We start from the raw sequence: 22,094 nt of genomic DNA, 5'->3' as shown, positions 1-22,094 counted from the left end.
TAACCAAAAGCATATTTAGAAGTAGACAAATAGTTACAACCATAGATATGATACAGTGTCAAAAAGAGAGACTAAGGTGCAACATAAGTGCAGCGCTAGTGACAGCAAGAAAGAAGCTCACGTGAAACACACGTCGGGGCACAGCTTGCAGTCTCCTGACAGCTATGGGTAAGCAGTAACCCTGGTGTTATGACCTACAGATGAATTGGCGAGGAATTATTAAGAAGTATACACCTCACTGGGGGAATACTATGCCTACATTAATCTGTACCTTTGGGGCCTCTTAAATATAATTGCACTGGCAAAATATATGCTAAGATTTCCTGCTGTCACTGGCGCCGCACTTATGTTGCACCTTAGTCTCTCTTTTTGACATTCTATCATATCTATGGTTGTAACTATTTGTCTACTTCTAAATATATGTTTTTTGGTTATCAATAAAATAATGAAGTGATTTTATCTGAGGATATAGACTCCTTTTTTCTCATGCATGTTTACAACTTCTGTTATCAGTAGTAGCGTTAAGATGTTGGAAAGGAGAGGACTAAAACATGAACTAATCATACAATAACTCTTAATTATAATTTTGGCTATTTTGTTTGTTCAGTTCCTATGCAAATCTACATGTCTCAATGGTTTTATGGTGATAGACTATAAACAAACCACATGTAGTCTTCAGTTGCATTTTTATCTGGCCGCTACTTGTTCTTAACCTATAAAATGAATGTTTGAGATAGCAGAGCAACAGATGTTGTGTGACCTGAATTGTTTTCATTGACCTACAGTAGGGAAAATAAGTATTTGATACACTGCCGATTTTGCAAGATTTCCCACCTACAAAGAATGGAGAAGTCTGTAATTTTAATCATTGGTACACTTCAATTGTAAGAGACAGAATCTAAAAAAAATCCAGAAAATCACATTGTAGGATTTTTACATAATTAGTTTGCATTTTATTGCATTAAATACTGTAAATATTTGATCAAAAGAAAAACAGAAACCTTTGCTTGCAATTACAGAGGTTAGATGTTTCCTGTAGTTCCTGACAGATACTGCATCAGGGATTTTGGCCAACTTCTCCATACAGATCTTCTCCAAATTTTTCAGATTTCAGGTCTTTCTCTGGGCAACTTTGAGTTTCAGCTCCCTCCAAAGATATTCTATTGGATGCAGATCTTGAGACTGGCTAGTCCATTCCATGACCTTGAAATGATTCTTATGGAGCCACTTGTTAGTTGCCCTGGCTGTGTGGTTTGAGTCATTGTCATGCTTGAAGACCCAGCCATCACCAATCTTCGATGTTCTTACTGCAGGCAGGAGGATATTTGGCCAAAATCTTGTGAAACAGGACCCCTTGCAACTAGCCTTTAATACGGAGCAGTCGTCCTGTCCCCTATGCAGGAAAGCAATCCCAATGTATGATATTTCCCCACCATACTTCACAGTTAGGGCAGTGTTATTGGGGTTGTACTCATCTTTCTGCTTCCTCCAAACATGGAAAGTGTAGCTGATACCAAAAAGTTCTACTTGGCCTCATCTGACCAGGTGACCTTCTCCCATGGCTCCTCTGGATCACCCAGGGCTGACTCCTGACATTTCTCAGAAATATTCTTACCCCACGAGGTGATATCTTGCTTGGAGTCCCATACCAAAGAAGATTGACAGCCATCTTGTGTTTCTTCCATTTTCTAATAATTGCATCAACAGTTATTGCCATCTCACCAAGCTGCTTGTCTATTGTATTGCCTTTGTAGCCCATCTCAGCCTTGTGCAGGTCTACAATTTTATCCCTAGTGTCCTTAGACAGCTCTTTAGTCTTGGCCATGATGGAGAGGTTGGAGTGTGATTGATTGAGTGTGTTGACAGGTATCTTTTATACAGGTAATAAGTTCAAACAGATGCAGTTAATACAGGGAATGAGTGCAGAGTAGGAGGGCTTCTTAAAGAAAATCTAACATGATTGTGAGAGCCAGAATTCTTGCTGGTTGGTAGGTGATCAAATACTTATTTTGTGCAATAAAATGCAAATTAATTTTGTTAAAAATCATACAATGTGATTTTTCTGGATTTTTTTTATGATTCTGTCTCTCACTGTTGAAGTTTACCTGCAATAAAAATTACAGACTTCTCGATTCTTTGCAAGTGAGAAAGCTTTCAAAATCGTCAGTGTATCAAACACTTATTTTACTCACTGTATGTGAGAATTTATTTTTTGTGTGTGAAACAACATTTTTTTTATTAGTAAAAAAAAAAGGAGATTGACGTTTCAGAGTAGACTGCGATGCTGTTTAAAGCAAGCTGCGCCATAGTGGAATAACAATTTTGTAGCTTTTATTTTTCTGCTTTTCATGCTCGCAATAACTCTTTTTCAAAAACAATCTATATAGCACAGAATGTAATACATCTTATAATAGAAATATACTTCTTTCTCTACTGATAACCAACTTCCTCCTCTCCACCTATCTTCTGACCTTGTCATCACTTTGAAAAACAGCTCAACTCAACTTTGCTCAAAACAAATTGGATTTTAGGTATAGTGAGGTGAAGTTACATAGCCTTTTCCCTTTATGGAAAAAGTAGATATAGAGGAGGTTTTGATGACAGGCAAAAGTAAGCACAGAAAGTGTTAGGCATCAGGTTTCTGCGTCTGCTCTGCAGGAATCCAGAGCCTCACATTCTGCGGTCTCCTGCTGTCTATCTACTGCAGAGGAGATTATTTTGCAGCAGCAGACCGCTCCAGAGACTAAGTCCCTCTGTGCTCCTACTGGGCATGCTCACGAGACGACCTCCCATCGGGGATCGGGAGTCATGTGCCCAGGTCCTGTTCCAGATCTCATTGGTCCTTCTCGGAGATCTGGAAGGTCCCGCACGGCTATAAAAAGCACGCATGGCCCTTCCGCCATGTGCTAGTATAGACTATACTTGCTATGTGTGAATGGTAACGGATGTATGATTCTGGTGACTGACTCATTTGAAACCCCTTCCCTCTGATATTATGCATGTGGATAGGGAATTAGTTTAGCAGTCAGCTCCAGTCAGTGGCAAGCCTCTGGCCACTGTGCACACCGCACCTCTACGCTAGCGTCCGACATTGTGCTTGCTTCCAGCTTTGTCGTCGAGCGGCAGTGTTCTACGCCGCGCTGCAATTGCAGTTCTTCTTGGCGCCCGCAGTAGCAACGCCGCACACACAGTAGGTCTAGAGGGACGCAGATCCTCTGTTTAGGTCCTGCTGCTGTGACCAGATACCGTGTGTGCATTTTCCTGAAACCTGTGATACTAACAGGCTCAGTGTTTTTGTATGTTTTTGTTGCGGTGTCTCTGTGTGTGAACAGAGCCCGCCCTGCGCACTTTGGGTGAAGATGAACCCGTGCACATTATACCGCCATATTGCTCCTCTATCAATACCTAGCAGCAGTCATATCATCAACTGCACGGTGGATCCCGAGCGGCGAACGCACTTTATTACCATTTTTATTTAGTGCGTTTCGCCGTTCCTAACATTATAATGTACTAGCGCCAGGGTCTAGCTAGTGATGGCAGAACAGCAGCAATTGTTACAGTGTATTCGGCAGCTTGAGGGCCGGTTGGCCACTCTTGAGAGGGCTCTCTCAGCTGCACAATCGACCGAAGCTGCTGTAAAGGCAATCACAGACGCGGTTTTCCATATGTCCACGTCCTCCCTCGCGCCGACAGTTACCCACCTCCCGTTGCCCGATAAATTTTCTGACGATGGCGCCTCCTGTAGGGGTTTCATCAGTCAGTGATCTATTCAGCTAGAGCTACTGGCTGTGCGATTCCCTACAGAGCGGGTGAAGGTGGGGTTTATTGTTTCCCTACTGTCGGGCAAGGTGTTGGAGTGGGCTACGCCATTATGGGAGCGTGGTGACCCAGAGCTTCAGACTGCTGCTCAGTTTCTAACAGCTATTAAGCAGGTCTTCCTCGGTCCACGGGTCACACACGACACCTATCTTCAGCTACTCGCTTTGACTCAGGGATCTGTCTCGGTTAGTCAGCATGTCATTAGTTTTTGGACACTGGCTTCCGAGCTGGAGTCGTCTGATAAAGCCCTCATCCCTGTGTTTTGGAGAGGTTTGGCAGAGCGTGTTAAGGATGCTCTTTCTACCAGAGAGGTTCCTGCTAGTTTGGAAGAGCTGATTGCCATTTCCACCCGCATTGATCTCTGTTTTTCGGAGCGCGGAATGGAGCGTGCTCAATCCAAATGGCAGGTTACCTCGGCTCCCAACTTTTTTGAGCCTCTGGAACCACCCGAGCCAGAGACTCCACTCCCAGAGCCCATGGAGGTGTCTCGTGCTGTTCTCGAGGCACGTCCGGCACAAAATTCCATTTGCGGTTACCATTGTCAACGTGCTGTTTCTCAGGACAATAGTGTCCCACTATGGACAAACTCTGTGCCGCCGGGCAAGACCTTTGTCCCTCCCCACCTTTAGCCGAAGGTCCTCACGTGGGCACACACATCCAGGGCGGGTGGTCACTGTGGCTACATGCAAACCACAAAACTCCTGGTGGGGTCGTATTGGTGGCCGCACAGGGCTTGGGACATTAAAAAATATATTCAGGCATGTGCCTCATGAGCTCGGGTTAACCTCCTTAAACAGAGAGTGGAGACGTCCGCCATCACACCGCGGCGTGCCACTTCAACTTATGCTCTGGGCGGTTTTGCTGCTCACGTTGTCTCCCACGTGTCCCTTCTTAAACCTGGCGATCTTGCCGCCTCTGATACCTTCCACATGTCCCGGTTTTCGATGTCACCTACCGGGACATCAGACTTGCCTTCGGATGAGTCTGAGGCCTATGCCTCTGATGTGCACAGGGTGGTGGATTGGAAGGCTCAGAGAGGAGGGGGCCCTAGGAGGGGGGGTAATGTTAGGCATCAGGTTTCTGTGTCTGCTCTGCAGGAATCCAGAGCCTCACATTCTGCGGTCTACTGCTGTCTATCTACTGCAGAGGAGATTATTTTGCAGCAGCAGACCACTCCAGAGACTAAGGCTACTTTCACACTAGCGACGTGTGATGTACGTCGCAATGCGTCGTTTTGGAGAAAAAACACATCCTGCAAAGCTGCCCACAGGATGCATTTTTTCTCCATAGACTTGCATTAGCGAAGCATTGCAACGTATGGCCACACGTCGCATCCATCGTGCGATGGATGCGTCGTGTTTTGGCGGCCGCGACACACACAAAAACGTTACATGTAACTTTTTTTGTGCGTCGTGTCTGCCATTTTCGACCGCGCATGCGTTGCCGAAACTCCGCCCCCTCCTCCCTGGACAATAAAATGGGGCAGCGGATGCGTTGAAAAACTGCAACCGCTGCCCCTGTTGTGCAAAGCTTTCACAATGTGCGTCGGTACGTCGCCCCAACACATTGCGATGTACATCACACGATGCTAGTGTGAAAGTAGCCTAAGTCCCTCTGTGCTCCTACTGGGCATGCTCACGAGACAACCTCCCATTGGGGATCGGGAGTCATGTGCCCAGGTCCTGTTCCAGATCTCATTGGTCCATCTTGGAGATCTGGAAGGTCCCGCACGGCTATAAAAAGCGTGCATGGCCGTTCCACCATGTGCTAGTATAGACTATACTTGCTATGTGTGAATGGTGACGGATGTATGACTCTGGTGACTGACTCATTTGAAACCCCTTCCCTCTGATATTATGCATGTGGATAGGGAATTAGTTTAGTAGTCAGCGCCAGTCAGTGGCAAGCCTCTGGCCACTGTGCACACCGCACTTCCACGCTAGCGTCCAACATTGTGCTTGCTTCCAGCTTTGTCGTCGAGCAGCAGTGTTCTATGCCACACTGCAGTTGCAGTTCTTGTTGGCGCCTGCAGTAGCGACGCCGCACACACGGTAGGTCTAGAGGGACGTGGCTCCTCTGTTTAGGTCCTACTCCTATGACCAGATACCGTGTGTGTATTTTCCTGAGGTCTGTGATACTAACAGGCTCAGTGTTTTTGTATGTTTTTGTTGCGGTGTCTCTGTGTGTGAGTTGAACCCATGTGCATTATACCGCCATATTGCTCCTCTGTCAATACCTAGCAGCAGTCATATCATCTACTGCACGGTGGACCCCGAGCGGCGAACACACTTTAATACCATTTTTATTTAGTGCGTTCCGCCGTTCCTAACAGAAAGATTCTACTGAGCTTTCTAACAAGTGTTTTATTTTGCCTCAGAGATGGATTGATAACTATGCAGCTTAGGGTGGCTGTATAATGTCCTCTTGTTGCTGTTGCTTCACTCTGAGTGCTAATTAAAGAAGGAAGAGCAGAAATCCATTGCTGTGTGTTGTGCTGTGTGTGGAACTCTGTTTCCCCCACCAACTCAGAGTCAATTGCAAAATAAGAAATAGAGCCCACAGGAAAAAAGTGGTGAACATGTGGGATGCAAGTCATGTGATAAGCTGTGCAGTGACATGTATCTTCCCTCCATCACTTCCCCACTTCCCCAGTGACTCTGTCACTAAATAAATAAATATATATATATATATATATATATACACTCACTGGCCACTTTATTAGGTACACCTGTCCAACTGTGTGTTAAGACTTAATTTCTAATCAGCCAATCACATGGCGGCAACTCAGTGCATTTAGGCATGTAGACATGGTCAAGACAATCTCCTGCAGTTCAAACCGAGCATCAGTATGGGGAAGAAAGGTGATTTGAGTGCCTTTGAACGTGGCATGATTGTTGGTGCCAGAAGGGCTGGTCTGAGAATTTCAGAAACTGCTGATCTACTGGGATTTTCACGCACAACCATCTCTAGGGTTTACAGAGAATGGTCCGAAAAAGAAAAAAAATCCAGGGAGCGGCAGTTCTGTGGCCGGAAATGCCATGTTGATGCCAGAGGTCAGAGGAGAATGGGCAGACTGGTTCGAGCTGATAGAAAGGCAACAGTGACTCAAATTGCCACCCGTTACAACCAAGGTGGCCAGAAGAGCATCTCTGAACGCACAGTGCGTCGAACTTTGAGGCAGATGGGCTACAGCAGCAGAAGACCACACTGGGTACCACTCCTCTCAGCTAAGAACAGGAAACTGAGGCTACAATTTGCACAAGCTCATCGAAATTGGACAGTAGAAGATTGGAAAAACGTTGCCTGGTCTGATGAGTCTCGATTTCTGCTGCGACATTCGGATGGTAGGGTCAGAATTTGGCGTAAACAACATGAAAGCATGGATCCATCCTGCCTTGTATCAACGGTTCAGGCTGGTGGTGGTGGTGTCATGGTGTGGGGAATTTTTTCTGGGCACTCTTTGGGCCCCTTGGTACCAATTGAGCATCGTTGCAACGCCACAGCCTACCTGAGTATTGTTGCTGACCATGTCCATCCCTTTATGACCACAATGTACCCAACATCTGATGGCTACTTTCAGCAGGATAATGCGCCATGTCCTAAAGCTCGAATCATCTCAGATTGGTTTCTTGAACATGACAATGAGTTTACTGTACTCAAATGGCCTCCTCAGTCACCAGATCTCAATCCAATAGAGCATCTTTGGGATGTGGTGGAACGGGAGATTCGCATCAGGGATGTGCAGCCGACAAATCTGCGCCAACTGTGTGATGCCATCATGTCAATATGGTCCAAAATCTCTGAGGAATGCTTCCAGCACCTTGTTGAATCTCTGCCACGAAGAATTGAGGCAGTTCTGAAGGCAAAAGGGGGTCCAACCCCTTACTAGCATGGTGTACCTAATAAAGTGGCCAGTGAGTGTATATATATATATACAGCTCTGGCAAAAATCAAGAGACCACTTTCAAATGGTCATTTTGTCTGATCTTTCTCTTTATAGGTATAATTTTCAGTAAAATGTAAATTTGTTCTTTTAGTCTATAAACTTCTGACAACATGTCTCCGAATTTCCAAGCAAAAAAATTTGTTTTTTTTCTGACAAAGAAAAATGGTCAAAATTAAAAAAACAACAACAGTGCTTTCAGACCTCAAATAATGCAAAGAAAACAAGTTCATTATCATTTAGAAACAACAATACTAATGTTTTAACTGAGGAAGAGTTCTGAAATCGATTTTTTGTGGAATAACAGTGATTTTTAAAAACACCTTTCATGTGTCTTGGCATGCTTTCCACCAGTCTTTCACACTGCTTCTGGCACAAAATTTTAAGCAGTTCTTCTTTGTTTGATGGCTTGATACTTTCCATCATCCTCTTGATTACATTCCAGAGGTTTTCAAAGGGGTTCAGGCGTGGAGAATGGTCTGCCCATGACAGGGTTGTGATGTGGTGGTCTCTTAATTTTAGCCAGAGCTATATATATATATATATATATATATATATATATATATATATAGTGTATTTAATGTATTATATTATTTATGATTTATTTCTTTTAGAACAAGAACTGGAAAAAGAAGAGGAAAAAGTTGTTGTACCATCACCAGCAGGTACAATTAAGTATTGGAAATATAAGGATATATTATCAATTGGTTTAGGATTGTAGATGTAAGCTTAATTAATTGCAGCTGACATTTCATTAGCTTATTTAGCAGGATACTTTGCTCATCAAACTTTAATATTGAAAGTAACAGAACATTATTATTTTCTGTTTTTAATAGCAGGGTAAAGATTGCATGAGGACATTTTGCAAGCATCCCGCTAAGACATACCAAATACTCTTTTACTAAAATGTCACAGATTAAAAATTGAGACTGTATACCACCAAGTAGTAAGATCCTATTTTTTAACTTTATACCTTTAAACAAATACATTGGTAGAATATTACACAAAATATAAGTAATAGTAAAATAGAACTTGGTTCAGTCATGTTTACTTTTGCTCATTGCTCGTGTTCCCATATACATGTACTGTACTTGGCGGATACAAGCATTTTTTGCTACTAATATGCTGTGTAAACTATTTAATAGTTAAAATTGCTCTCTTGGTACATTAATGATATTTTGTTCTTGCTAAACCCTATTTATTTTAGAAGCTGAAAAGGAAAAAGAAGAGAAAGTTTTGGAAAAAGTTATAGGTATAATTCATGTTTTATACAAAATTTATCATATATGTACATACAGTACAATAATAAAATAAGTCACATTGACTTCTGTTCTTCCCTAGAGTATGAAAAGGAAAAGGAAGAAGAAAAAGTTGCAATTACCATTGTAGAAACCAAACTAAAAATTGAACTTGAGAAACCACTTCCACCAGTTGCAGGTGACATCTTTATTTAATTACAGTTTATTTATTGTGCAGGCAATTTTAAATAATTAATAATAATTCTGTAAGAAGGTTGATCGTAAATGTGTCTGCTTACAAGGTTATTAAGTCATTTCAACAGAACACTATGAATGGGCACCATGTAATTATATGGCTGTCTACCATTTCCTAGGGTGATAACATTGGATCCAACGTGTTACATCTGACAGCTGCATGGTAATCAGCCTTTCATCCATATTGAAAATGGAGATTTGTCAGTTTTGGTAAAATTTTTCAACCATGTCATAATCTCCATTACCATCATATTAATGTTCATGGTTACTTAAATCTTGATAAATGTGTACCTATATGTCTTTCGACTTTTTTTAAGAAACTCCAAAAATGCACAAAGGTGTCAATTTTTTTATATAATTAGTGACTTACAATCCTTATGTAAGAGTATTTTAAGTAATGAATAATACAAATTTGAATCAATTCTGTTAGGTGTTTAATTGCTTAAAACTAATATTTTAATTAAAAAGAGGGTTTGAAGACTCACTGTGATTTTGACAATTTATATGTATGATTCTTCCAAAAGGTTTGATTTACTTCCAGAATGAACCAATTTCCCCACAAAATATTTTGCCAATGTGAAAAGATGTTGTCCATATCATCTAGTACAATTCCCAATTTTGTACAGTGCAACTTTTTTTTTTATCAAGTTCAATATATTTCCATGCTCTTTTAACCAAGTGTAACTTTTTTCAGAGCCAGAAAAGCAGCTAGAAGAAAAACAAATTATTGATCCACAACCAGAAGGTAAAAGTAAAAAAAAAATGAAAAAAAAGGATAAAATACAACATATTTAATAAAATAAATTTGTCTTTGTTTTAGAGCTTGTAAAAGATTAGAAAATAATCAGACAGTTGTTTGTGCTTTACAATTTAAAAGTTTTTTATTTCATTACTAAAACCTGAAACACTATTTGGCTGTTGTGAAGGTGTATATGATGATGCAGCCAAAAATGTTCAAATATTTTGCATTTGTTAAGAATAGTCTGGGTTTTTAATATGAGCTGCTCTGTGTATTGAAAATTTAGGTTACTTTTCCCTGCTGCTCACTGCCCTCTGTCACCCTCATTCTGATTCGTTAAAAGGAACTTGCGGCTTGCTAAAAGAAATCCCAGAGCTCCCTTGATGGGGCCATTCTTTTCTGTTTTGTGCTCTGTCACTCCATCACTCCAACTTTCCTTCATTGCTTTTGGAGCACAGTATGTGAATTCTCTGCTTGTAGTCCAACTGGACCATTCTTCACAGTATTCTCTGGGGGCGCATGCTCTCACCCTTCCCTCCTACGTGTTTCCCATCAGAGTTAGCAGTGCCTGATACTGCAAGATCAGAAGATGAACTCTGATTACTAGCACCTAGGAGGGAAGTTTGAAGGTGCACACACCCATAGAAGGCTGAGAAGAATTGGCCAGCTGGTCTGCACGCAGAGATTTAAGATATTGTCCTGAAAGCACCTAATGTGAATATCTTTGCAGTGGTCCGACATAGCCCAAAATGGAAAAAGTCAGCAGAATTAGGAAAGCTTAGGGACTTTTGCAAGGTATTTTGTTGTGAATTCGCTTTCTGGCCTACCTCTGGTTACTAGTGAAGGTAGTGGAGCTGGTTATATTGACAGAGGGGTCGCAAGTTCTCTTTCTGGACTCCCTCTGGTGGTTACAAGAGGTAATGGAGCTGATCTGATAAACAGAGGCCTGCCACCTTATAATGAGGAGGACGATAGGTGATCTGGAGTTTCTCACTGGATTTAAGACAGCTGACTCCCTCTATCCCTGCTGGTGATTTTTTCCTGCCTCCTGAGGTCTTAGCTTCCAGCTCAGTCCCTGCATGCTCAGCTAAGTGTTCTTTTGCTATTGTTCACATTTGATCTGGTTTTGTCTATTTCAGTTTTGTGTGGTCAGCCAGCTCCGGCTGGGGCTGTGCTGAATTTCCATCCTTATGATACTGCTTGTGCCAGTTTGTTTTTGTCCCTTATTAGATTGGCCTCTTTTTGCTCTGCTTTCAGAATATACCAGAGTGATGATATTGTGGGCGAAGTCGTGTGACTTAAGTATTTTTCTATCAGATGTGTTGGACATTTTTTGCAGGGTTTTTTGCATGATTGCAGACAGTGTCTTTCCTTTCCTGTCCTGTCTAGTTAGTGTGGGCCCCATCATTTGCTCAGTCTATTTTCCTACCTGCGTTTGTGTTTTCATCTTGTCTCACCGACAATATATGTTTGGGGGCTATCTATTCCTTTGGGGTCTGCTCTGGGGCAGTTTAGATTTCCCCTTTCTTGCTTTAGGCTTATTTAGCTCTCTGGTTGTGTTGAGGCATCTAGGATCATCGTAGGTACGCTCCACGGCTACTGCTAGTTGTGTGGATAGGATCAGGGGTCTGCAATCTGCTTAGTTACCAACCTCTCTGATTTTCTGTGGCTTAGCTTGGTCTTGCTCTCCTCCTCAGTGACCCAATCATAACAGAATTACCAGCCAAAACCGCAGATTCTAAGGTACTCAAAAGCAGGAAAGAATGGTGAAAAAAAAAAGTGTCAGAATTTTTCCTCTTTTTCTCTGGGGCCGTAGGAGGATTTTTTCTTTAATGGAAATTAAGCAATTGTCTGATCGTGTTGAGCAGCTCACTGCTGAAGTGCGGGGAATTTCCGCCTATCCCACTCAATCATCTGCTCCTGAAGTGTCTTCTGGGGATTGGTCTAAATTTTTGAATTTTAAGAATAATTGTAGACTATTTCTTGCCTTGAAGCCTAACTCATCGGGGAGCTCAGTGCAGCAGGTTAAAATTGTCATCTCCTTGCAGTGTGGCGATCCCCAGGATTGGGCTTTTTCTCTGACACCTGGAGATCCTATTCTGACTAATGTGGACTCATTTTTTCCAGCAATGGGGTTGTTGTATGATGAACCTAATGATATTGATCAAGCTGAGAAAACCCTATTGGCATTGAACCAGGGTCAGGATTCTGCAGAGTTATACTGTCAAAAATTCTGAAAGTGGGCAGTCCTTACTACATGGAATGGCGGTGCCTTAGCAGCGCTCTTTCGGAAGGGTTTGGCAGAAACCGTAAAAGATGTTATGGTGGGATTTCCTGTTCCCTCTGGTCTTGATGATTCTATGTCATTAGCCATTCAAGTTGATTGGCGTTTACGTGAACGTAAAACTACACGAAAGGCGTTGCTGCCTTTTGAACGAAAGTCTGAACCCATGCAATATGATAGGGTTTTGTCAAGGGTGCAACGTCAGGAGTTTAGAAGGTGTAATAAGCTGTGTTTTTTCTGTGGAGACGCCTCTCATATTATTTCTGTCTGTCCTAAACGAGAAAAACATTTTGCGCACACATTTGCTGGGGGCAGTGTATGTACAACCTAAGTTCCTTTTGGCAATTACTCTGATCTGCTCCTTGTCTACATTTTCTGCTAAGGCTTTTGTAGATTCAGGAGCAGCTTTGAATCTGGTGGATTTAGACTTTGCTAAACGTTGTGGTTTTGCCATGATACCCCTGCTGACTCCTTTCCCTTTGAGGGGTATTGATGCTACTCCTTTGGCGGAGAATAAACCCCAGTTTTGGATCCAGGTGATAATGCGGGTCACCCCGGACCACCAAGAAAATTGTAAATTTTTGGTGTTGCACAATTTGCATGATAATATTGTTCTGGGTTTTCCCTGGTTGCAAACTCATAATCCTGTTTTGGATAGGAAATCTGTGTCTGTGGTGAGTTGTGGTTGTCAGTGTGTTCTTAGTAACACTCCTGTTTTCTCCGCCTCTCCCCAGTCTCATGATATTTCTGATTATTTGGCTGATTTTTCTGATGTGTTTAGTGAGAGTAAGTCTGCATCTTTGCCTCCTCATAGGAGTTATGACTGTGCAATTGAGTTAATGCCCGGGTGTAAATTTCCCAAGGGCTGGCTTTTCAAGTTATCTGTACCCGAACATGATGCTATGCGACCTTATATCAATGAGTCATTGGAGAAGGGTAATATTAGACCATCCTCTTCACCTTTAGGTGCTGTTTTTTTTGTGGCCTAGAAAGATGGTTCATTAAGGCCTTGTATTGAATATCGTTCCCTTAATAAAATCACTGTAAAATATCAGTACCTGTCACCCCTGATTTCTGATTTATTTTCCAGAGTTAAAAGTGCCTGCTGGTTTTCCAAGCTTGACCTCAGGGGGGCGTATAATCTTATTCGCATCAAGCACGGGGATGAATTGAAGACGGCGTTTAATACTCGGAGGGACATTTTGAGTACCTGGTGATGCCTTTTGGGCTCACTAATGCCCCTTCTGTCTTCCAATCTTTTATGAATGATATTTTCCGGGACTTTGTGGATATGTTTTTGATCATTTATCTGGATGATATTTTGATCTTTTCCAGTGATTGGGATTCTCATGTGGAACATGTCCTGACTGTGTTCCGGATTTTGAGGGAAAATTCCCTTTATGTTAAGGGATCGAAGTGACTCTTTGGTGTACAGAGGATTTCATTTTTGGGATTCATTTTGTCCCCGTTTGTTATTGAAATGGACCCGGCCAAGGTACAGGCCATTTATGATAGGGTTCAGCCCACTTCTTTGAAGACTCTCCAGAAGTTTTTTGGTTTTGCTAATTTCTATTGTAAATTTATAAGTAATTTTTCTGGTATTGTCAAACCCCTGACTGATCTGACCAAAAAGGGCACTGATGTGGTGAATTGGTCTCCAGAGGCAGTTTCGGCATTTCAGGAGCTTAAGCGGAGATTCACTTCTGCTCCGGTTGTACGGCAACCTGATGTCTCACTCCCCAAATTATGACGTGGGGAATCGGGAATTGTTGGCCATGAAATGGGCATTTGAATAGTGGAGACATTGGTTGGAGGGAGCTAGACATCAAGTTGTGGTCCTCACCGACCACAAGAGTTTGATTTATCTTGAATCAGCCAAACGCTTGAATCCTAGACAGGCTAGGTGGGTCTTGTTTTTCACACGTTTTAATTTTGTGGTCTCTTTTCTTCCGGGCACAAAGAATGTTAAGGCGGATGCCCTTTCTAGGAGTTTCCTTGCGGATTCTCTTGATGTGACCGAGCCTACTACCATTCTAAATGAGGGTGTAGTTCTTTCCTCCATCTCACCTGATTTGAGACTTGCCCTGGAGGAATTTCAGGAGGACAAACCTGAACGTTGCCCTATGGGGAAATTGTATGTCCCTGACCAGTGGAGGAAAAGAGTAATGTCTGAAATTCATTGCTCTGCGTTGGCTGGTCATCCAGGTAGTTTTGGTACCAGAGATTTGGTGAGTCGGTCTTTTTGGTGGCCTGCCTTATCTCGTGATGTCAGGAATTTTGTCCAGTCCTGTGGGACTTGTTCTCGGTCCAAGCCCTGTTCTCGTTCTAGTGGGTTGTTGATGCCCCAGCCGGTGCCCAGGAGGCCATGGACTCATATCTCAATGGATTTTATTTCTGATCTTCCTGTCTCTCAGAGAATGACTGTTATCTGGGTGATCTGTGATAGATTTTCTAAGATGGTCCATCTTGTTACCATCTTCTTCAGTGTTGGTGCAGTTGTTTTTACAACAGGTGGTTCAGTTGCATGGGATTCCTGAGAACATTGTGTCTGACAGAGGAGTCAAGTTTGTTTCCAGATTTTGGAGAGCTTTTTGTTCCAAACTGGGAATTCAGTTATCTTTCTCCTCTGCATTTCATCCTCAGACCAATGGGCAGTGTGATGTGAGACTATGATAGATCTCCTGGAGTGGACCCACTGGACCGTGGCAACGAACCCCCCACGGGCGAGCTGGCCAGGTGGACCACCCCCTATACAGGGAGTGTTTGGGGCAGGCCCGCGGGTAACTATCACCACGGCAGCTGGTACCCAGAGAGAGTACAGGAGGGCCGACAAGAGTCCGGAGATGCAGGCGGGAGACCTCCTCTGGAACAGGAACACGGTTGGCGGGCAGATCGGGAGCACGGCCGAGACGGAAGGATGAGGACACCAACTAGACAACACAACCAGGGGACCGGGACAGACCGGAACGTGACCTTGACCTCCAGAACCTAGGAGAGAGGACAGGGGTAAGATGGGACAGCTTAGCGGCAGGAAGGAGACAGGAGTGCGCACAGGGACAGGGGCCAGAATCACTAAGCAGGGCATCAGTGATAATCAGGCACCGCCAGTAGGAAGAGGCGGCCTGATATAGGGTGTCGTAGCAGGACTTCTGGGTCATGGCCCCTCCCAGAGCTAGGAGGGGAGCGCGCGCGACCTTAGGAGAGATAGGGAACGCGCATGCGCCTGACAACAGTGTGCGCGCGCCCCCCGCTGAGGAGCAGGAAGGTGGCCTGGGGTGCGCGCCCGACGAGGCGCAGGAGATCAGGCAGAAGCAGGCGCCGGGTCCGTGCGACGGAGGAGGGAGGACCGCCGACAGGATCGTGGGAGCCGGGACCATGGCGTGGAGACCGCCTGAGAGTGCGGCAGAGGAGCAGGTACAGGCGGGGGCCGTAGCGGTAGCAGCGTGACAGTACCCCCCTCCTTACGCGCCCCCCTCCGCAGAGTGGAAAAAAACTTAGCCAAAATACGAGGAGCCCGAATATTCTCCTGAGGCTCCCAGGATCTCTCCTCGGGACCAAAGCCCTTCCAATCGACCAGAAAAAAGGTCCTCCCCTTTCGCTTCTTCATGGCCAAAATGTCTTTAACCTCAAACTCATCGTCCGCGGAGACAGGCGGTGACGACTGAGTGGCAGAGGTTTTGAAGCGATTGAGAATGACCGGCTTTAGAAGGGAGACATGAAAGGCATTAGGGATATGGAGTGAGGCTGGAAGTCGTAGTTTGTAGGAGACGTCGTTAATACGAGCCAAGACCTCAAAGGGACCAATATAGCGAGGACCCAGTTTATGGGACGGGGTTTTGAGACGAATGAACCTGGAGGACAACCAAACCCTATCACCAGGGTGATATGGCGGAGAATCCAAGCGCCTTTTGCCTGCATGTCTTTTTACCCTGTCGCGTGCTAACTCGAGAGCGGCCTTGGTCTCCTGCCAGATCCTGGAGAAATCCCCGGACAGAAGGTCAGCCGCCGGTACACCCGAGGCAGAGGGAACCGGAAGCGGTACACCAGGATGCTGCCCGTAGACGACAAAAAAAGGAGATTTACCAGAAGACTCGCTGACGTGATTGTTGTAGGCGAATTCTGCCCATGGGAGTAAGTCTGACCAGTTGTCCTGGTGGGCATTAGAAAAGTGCCGGAGATAATTCACCAAATTCTGGTTAGTCCGCTCTGCTTGTCCATTGGACTGTGGATGATACGAAGAAGAGAAGTCAAGTGTGACATCCATAGACCTGCAAAGGGCTCTCCAGAAGCGAGAGGTAAATTGGACTCCTCTGTCCGAGACAATATGTTGTGGTAGACCATGGAGACGGAAGATGTGGTGAATGAAAACTTTGGCCAAGTCTGGTGCAGAAGGTAACCCGGGAAGAGAGATGAAATGTGCCATCTTTGAGAATCTGTCGACCACCACAAGGATGACGGTACAATCTGCAGACGTGGGTAAATTGGTAATAAAATCCATGGCAATGTGTCGCCAGGGGGACAATGGAACTGGAAGCGGATGTAAAAGACCGGAAGGCAACTGCTTGGGCACCTTGGTTTTAGCACAGGACGGACAGGAAGCGACGTAGTCTCGGACATCCAGGAGAAGAGTCGGCCACCAGTAGTAGCGGGAGACAAGGACACGTGTCTTCTTAAGGCCGGCATGGCCCGCAAGTTTGGAAGCGTGTCCCCAACGTAGGATGCGTCTTTGGTCCCTCTCTGGTACAAATGTCTTACCAGGTGGCGGCGACACGAGAGAGAGGGGTGCCACCGTGATGAGCCTGGATGGATCCAAGATATGCGTGGGTTCCTCCTCCACATCCACAGAAAGGAAGGACCTGGACAAAGCGTCAGCCTTGAGGTTCTTGTCGCCAGGACGAAAGTGCAGCTCAAAATCGAATCGGCCGAAGAACAGGGACCACCTGGCCTGCCAAGGATTGAGTCTCTGTGCTGAATGAAGGTAAGCCAGGTTTTTATGATCCGTATAGATTGTGAATGGATGTACGGCTCCCTCCAACAGGTGCCTCCATTCCTCCAGTGCTAACTTGATGGCAAGCAGTTCGTGATCTCCAATGGAGTAGTTTCGCTCCGAAGTGGTAAAGGACTTGGAGAAGAAACCGCAAGTAACCAGCCTACCAGAGGAAGATTTTTGAGACAGAACTGCTCCCGCCCCGGTTGCGGAGGCGTCCACCTCGAGGATGAAAGGTTTGTTGGCCTCGGGGCGATGGAGCACTGGTGCCGTGGCAAAAGCTTGCTTCAGAGACATGAAGGCGTTCTCGGCTTCAGGAGACCAGACGTGAGGATTAGCTCCCTTACGGATCAAGGAGGAGATGGGACCAGTCAAAGAGGAAAAATAAGGAACAAACTGCAGATAGTAATTTGCGAAGCCCAGGAATCGCTGAATGGCCTTTACCCCATGGGGACGCGGCCAGTTAAGGACGGCAGATACCTTCTCCTGGTCCATGCGCAAGCCAGAGTCGGAGATGACGTATCCTAAGAACAGAAGTGAGGACTGTTCGAAGGCGCACTTCTTCAACTTAGCATACAGGCGATTCTCCCTTAAACGTAACAGTACTCGATGGACATCTCTCCTCTGGGAGGGCAGATCGGGAGAGAAGACAAGAATATCGTCCAGATATACGACCACACAGGAGTACAGAAGGTCTCGGAAGATGTCATTTACAAATTCTTAAAAGACTGCGGGGGCATTGCACAATCCGAACGGCATGACAAGATACTCGTAATGCCCATCCCTGGTGTTGAACGCGGTCTTCCATTCATCTCCGGAGCGAATGCGGATGAGATTGTAGGCTCCACGGAGATCCAATTTGGAAAAGATCTGCGCCCCTCGCAGCCGATCAAATAACTCAGGGATGAGAGGTAGGGGGTATTTGTTCTTGATGGTGATCTCATTAAGACCCCGATAGTCGATACATGGGCGGAGGGACCCGTCCTTCTTCTTGACAAAAAATAAATCTGCTCCAGCGGGTGGAGATGACTTCCGAATGAAGCCCCTGGCCAAATTCTCCTGCACGTATTCCGACATGGCTTAGGATTCGAGCGGACTCAACGGATAAATCCGCCCCCAGGGCGGGGTGGAACCTGGAAAAAAGCTCGATCGGGCAATCATATGGCCGGTGCGGAGGGAGAGTCTCTGCTTCCTTCTTGTCAAAGACGTCAGCAAAGGCCGCGTAGGCCGGAGGCAGGTCCACAGGGCCCGAGGCAGGTAGCGAAGTCTTGAGAGGTTGTACTGGGAGAAGACATTTGGTCTGGCAAGGACGGCCCCAACGAAGAATGTCCCCAGAACGCCAATCCAGGATAGGTTCATGTGTCCTCAACCACGGAAGACCCAGGAGCAAGGTGTGGGACAGTGACGGCAGCACGAAGAAAGCTATCCTCTCATGGTGCAGAGCCCCGATCTGTAAGTCCACTTCTTCGGTGACCAAAGTGACGGTCTCGCGCAGGGAAACACTGTCGACTGACGCTAACTGCTGAGGAACCTCCAAGGACCTGACAGGTATCCGCAATCTTTTTACCGCCTCGAGTTGTATGAAGTTCCCTGCAGCCCCTGAGTCGATATAGGCCACCTCAGAAAAACGTTGAGAACCCAGGACAAACAAGACAGAGAGGGTCAAGGGTGGAGAGGTATCACAGACACCTAGGGAGGCCTCTCTTACCTGTCCTAGGCGGAGGCGTTTCCCGGCCTCACTGGACAGGAATGCCGAAGATGGGAGGCGCTGCCACAATAGAGACAAAGACCATGCGTTAGTCTCTCCTGGCGACGCAGCTCCGCTGGTCCGAGTCGATCCACCTGCATGGGCTCCAGAGCAGACGCCGTGGAGGAAGGACGCGGGTGAGGAGGACTGCGTGCGGAAGGGGAAAAACGAGAAGGCCTTCTCTCCCTGGCGGCTTCGCGGGATCGCCCCTGGAAACGCAGATCAATTCACGTCGCCAGAGAGATGAGGTCCTCCAAAGACGTCGGTGTGTCTCACCCAGCCAACTCGTCTTTGATTCGAGCCGACAAGCCGCGCCAGAAAGCCCCCACCAGGGCCTCGTTGTTCCATCCAAGCTCAGAGGCCAACGTACGGAACTGGATGGCGTACTGCCCCACAGAGAGGGCACCCTGACGGAGGTTAAATAGGGACTCGGTAGCAGAAACCAGGCTGCCGGGCTCATCAAAGACTCTACAAAAGGTCTCTAAGAAGTCGCAAGCTGGGAGACTATCGGGTCGTCACGCTCCCACAAGGGGTTTACCCAAGCCAGCGCCTCACCCTCCAAATGGGATACCATAAAGGCCACCTTGGCCCGGTCGTAGGGTACTGCAGGGGTGTCAATTCAAAATGCAGCTGGCATTGATTAATGAACCCCCGACACAATTTGGGATCACCGCCATAACACGGAGGTTTGGCCAAACGGGGAGACGGGTGCGGAACTGCCGCCTGAGCCGGGGTTGCAGCAGCGGTCTGGAGAGCTGACAGGCGGTTATCCACCAAGGCTATATAGTTCAGAATGTGGGCCTGAGTGTCGTGCTGCTGGGCAAGCTCCTGCTGGAGACCAGAGATCTGAGAGGCCATCCCTGGATCGGAGGTTTGCAAAGAGGAAAGACGGGACTCCATGGTTTTGAGGAACGACATGATCCTCGCCTGATTTTCTCGGAGGAACAAAAGTTCCTTCTGGGTTGGGGTCGGGGTACCAGCGGGATCCATGGCCTGATTATTCTGTGATGTGAGACTATGATAGATCTCCTGGAGTGGACCCGCTGGACCGTGGCAACGAACCCCCCACGGGCGAGCTGGCCAGGTGGACCACCCCCTATACAGGGAGTGTTTGGGGCAGGCTCGCGGGTAACCATCACCACGGCAGCTGGTACCCAGAGAGAGTACAGGAGGGCCGACAAGAGACCGGAGATGCAGGCGGGAGACCTCCTCTGGAACAGGAACACAGTTGGCGGGCAGATTGGGAGCACGGCTGAGACGGAAGGATGAGGACACCAACTAGACAACACAACCAGGGGACCGGGACAGACCGGAACGCGACCTTGACCTCCAGAACCTAGGAGAGAGGACAGGGGTAAGATGGGACAGCTTAGCGGCAGGAAGGAGACAGGAGTGCGCACAGAGACAGGGGCCAGAATCACTAAGCAGGGCATCAGTGATAATCAGGCACCGCCAGTAGGAACAGGCGGCCTGATATAGGGTGTCGTAGCAGGACTTCCGGGTCATGTCCCCTCCCAGAGCTAGGAGGGGAGCGCGCGCGACCTTAGGAGAGATAGGGAGCGCGCGTGCGCCTGACAACAGTGTGCGCGCGCCCCCTCTGCGGAGCAGGAAGCTGGCCTGGGGTGCTCACCCGACGAGGCGCAGGAGATCGGGCAGAAGCAGGTGCCGGGTCCGTGCGACGGAGGAGGGAGGACCGCCGACAGGATCATGGGAGCCGGGACCGTGGCGTGGAGACCGGCAGAGGAGCAGGTACAGGCGGGGGCCGCGGCGGTAGCAGCGTGACAGGCAGACTAAGAGAACAAACCAGACTTTGGAGTCCTATTTGAGATGTTTTATACCTGCGATCAGGATGACTGGGTCTCATTTTTGCCCTTGGCCGAATTCACATTAAACAATAGAGCTAGTTCTGCCACTTTGATGTTGCCCTTTTTCTGTAACTTTGGGTTTCATCCTCGATTTTCTTCAGGGCAAGTGGAATCTTCGACCTGCCCAAATGTGGACACTGTGGTAGAGAGAATGCAGCAGATTTGGGACCAAGTGGTGGATAAGTTGTCCCTTTCTCAGGGAAAAGCCCAACGGTTTTCCAACCGGCATAGGACCATTGGTCCCCGGTTTAAAGTGGGTGATATGGTTTAATTGTCATCAAAGAATATTCCTATGAAGGTTGCGTCTCCAAAGTTCAAGCAAAGATTCATTGTACCTTATAAGATTTTGGAGATTCTTAACCACTTCACGACCCATGACGCCTACGTAGGCGTCATAAAAAGTCGTGCCCAAACGACCTATGACGCCTACGTAGGCATCATGCTATAAATAGCCCCCCCGGGGTCACTGAAAGGTCACTCAACCCGCACACAGAGAACACTCTACAGTTAATCCCTGGGGGTGTGGCTTAGCCCCCACGTGCCTACGATCGCTCTGATTGGCTGTTAAAAGTGAAACAGCCAATCAGAGTGATTTGTAATATTTCACCGATGAATTTTGGTGAAATATTACAATCCAGCCATGGCCGATGCTGCAATAGCACTGGACATGGCTGGACACCGACACCTGACCCCCCCACACACCGACTGGTGGGGCCGATCGGCCCCCGCCACCGATGGACGGCGGCGATCGGCCGCCGCCGTCATCATCTGCTCCCCCTCCCCTTCCTATCGCTCCCTCCCACCTTTCGATCCCCCCGGGACCTCCGTTCGTGCTCCCGGTGTCCCCCCGTGGCTCCCGGCATCCGGATCATGGGCGCCGCCATCTTGCAAAATGGCGGGCGCATGCGCAGTGCACCTGCCATTGTACAAGATCGCGGCGCCCATGAATTTGCCGGTTGCCCGTTCATTTTTCATTTTGATCACTGTGATACACTCTCACAGTGATCAAAATGAAAAAATAAGTAAATACACCCCCCTTTTATCACCCCCATAGCCAGGCGCAAATAATAAAATAAAAAAATATTTTTTTTCCATTTAGGGTTCGAACTAGGGTTAGGGTTGGAATTAGGGTTAGGGTTGGAATTAGGGTCACAGATAGGGTTAGGGTTAGAAATAGGGTTAGGGCTAGAATTAGGGTTAGTGTTGGAATTCGGGTT

General features: G+C 46.6%; 1 protein-coding gene across 1 annotated transcript in view; it reads left to right on the top strand.

Moving 5' to 3' along the window:
* LOC141089606 (uncharacterized) overlaps nt 1-22,094 on the top strand; it is a 154,825-nt gene that overhangs the window by 76,630 nt on the left and 56,101 nt on the right. The window contains exons 8-11 of the mRNA XM_073576114.1: nt 8,377-8,427; nt 8,970-9,014; nt 9,104-9,199; nt 9,950-10,000. Coding sequence (XP_073432215.1) covers nt 8,377-8,427; nt 8,970-9,014; nt 9,104-9,199; nt 9,950-10,000 — 243 coding nt within the window. The remainder of the gene's footprint in view (nt 1-8,376; nt 8,428-8,969; nt 9,015-9,103; nt 9,200-9,949; nt 10,001-22,094) is intronic.

The sequence above is a fragment of the Dendrobates tinctorius genome, unplaced genomic scaffold (genome assembly GCF_039654945.1).
Source record: "Dendrobates tinctorius isolate UK_male_01 unplaced genomic scaffold, ASM3965494v1 ptg000046l, whole genome shotgun sequence".
In the NCBI taxonomy this organism is placed as follows: Eukaryota; Metazoa; Chordata; class Amphibia; order Anura; family Dendrobatidae; genus Dendrobates; species Dendrobates tinctorius.
The sequence above is the reverse complement of the archived record's forward strand: the minus strand, read 5'-3'. Positions and strand labels throughout refer to the sequence as shown.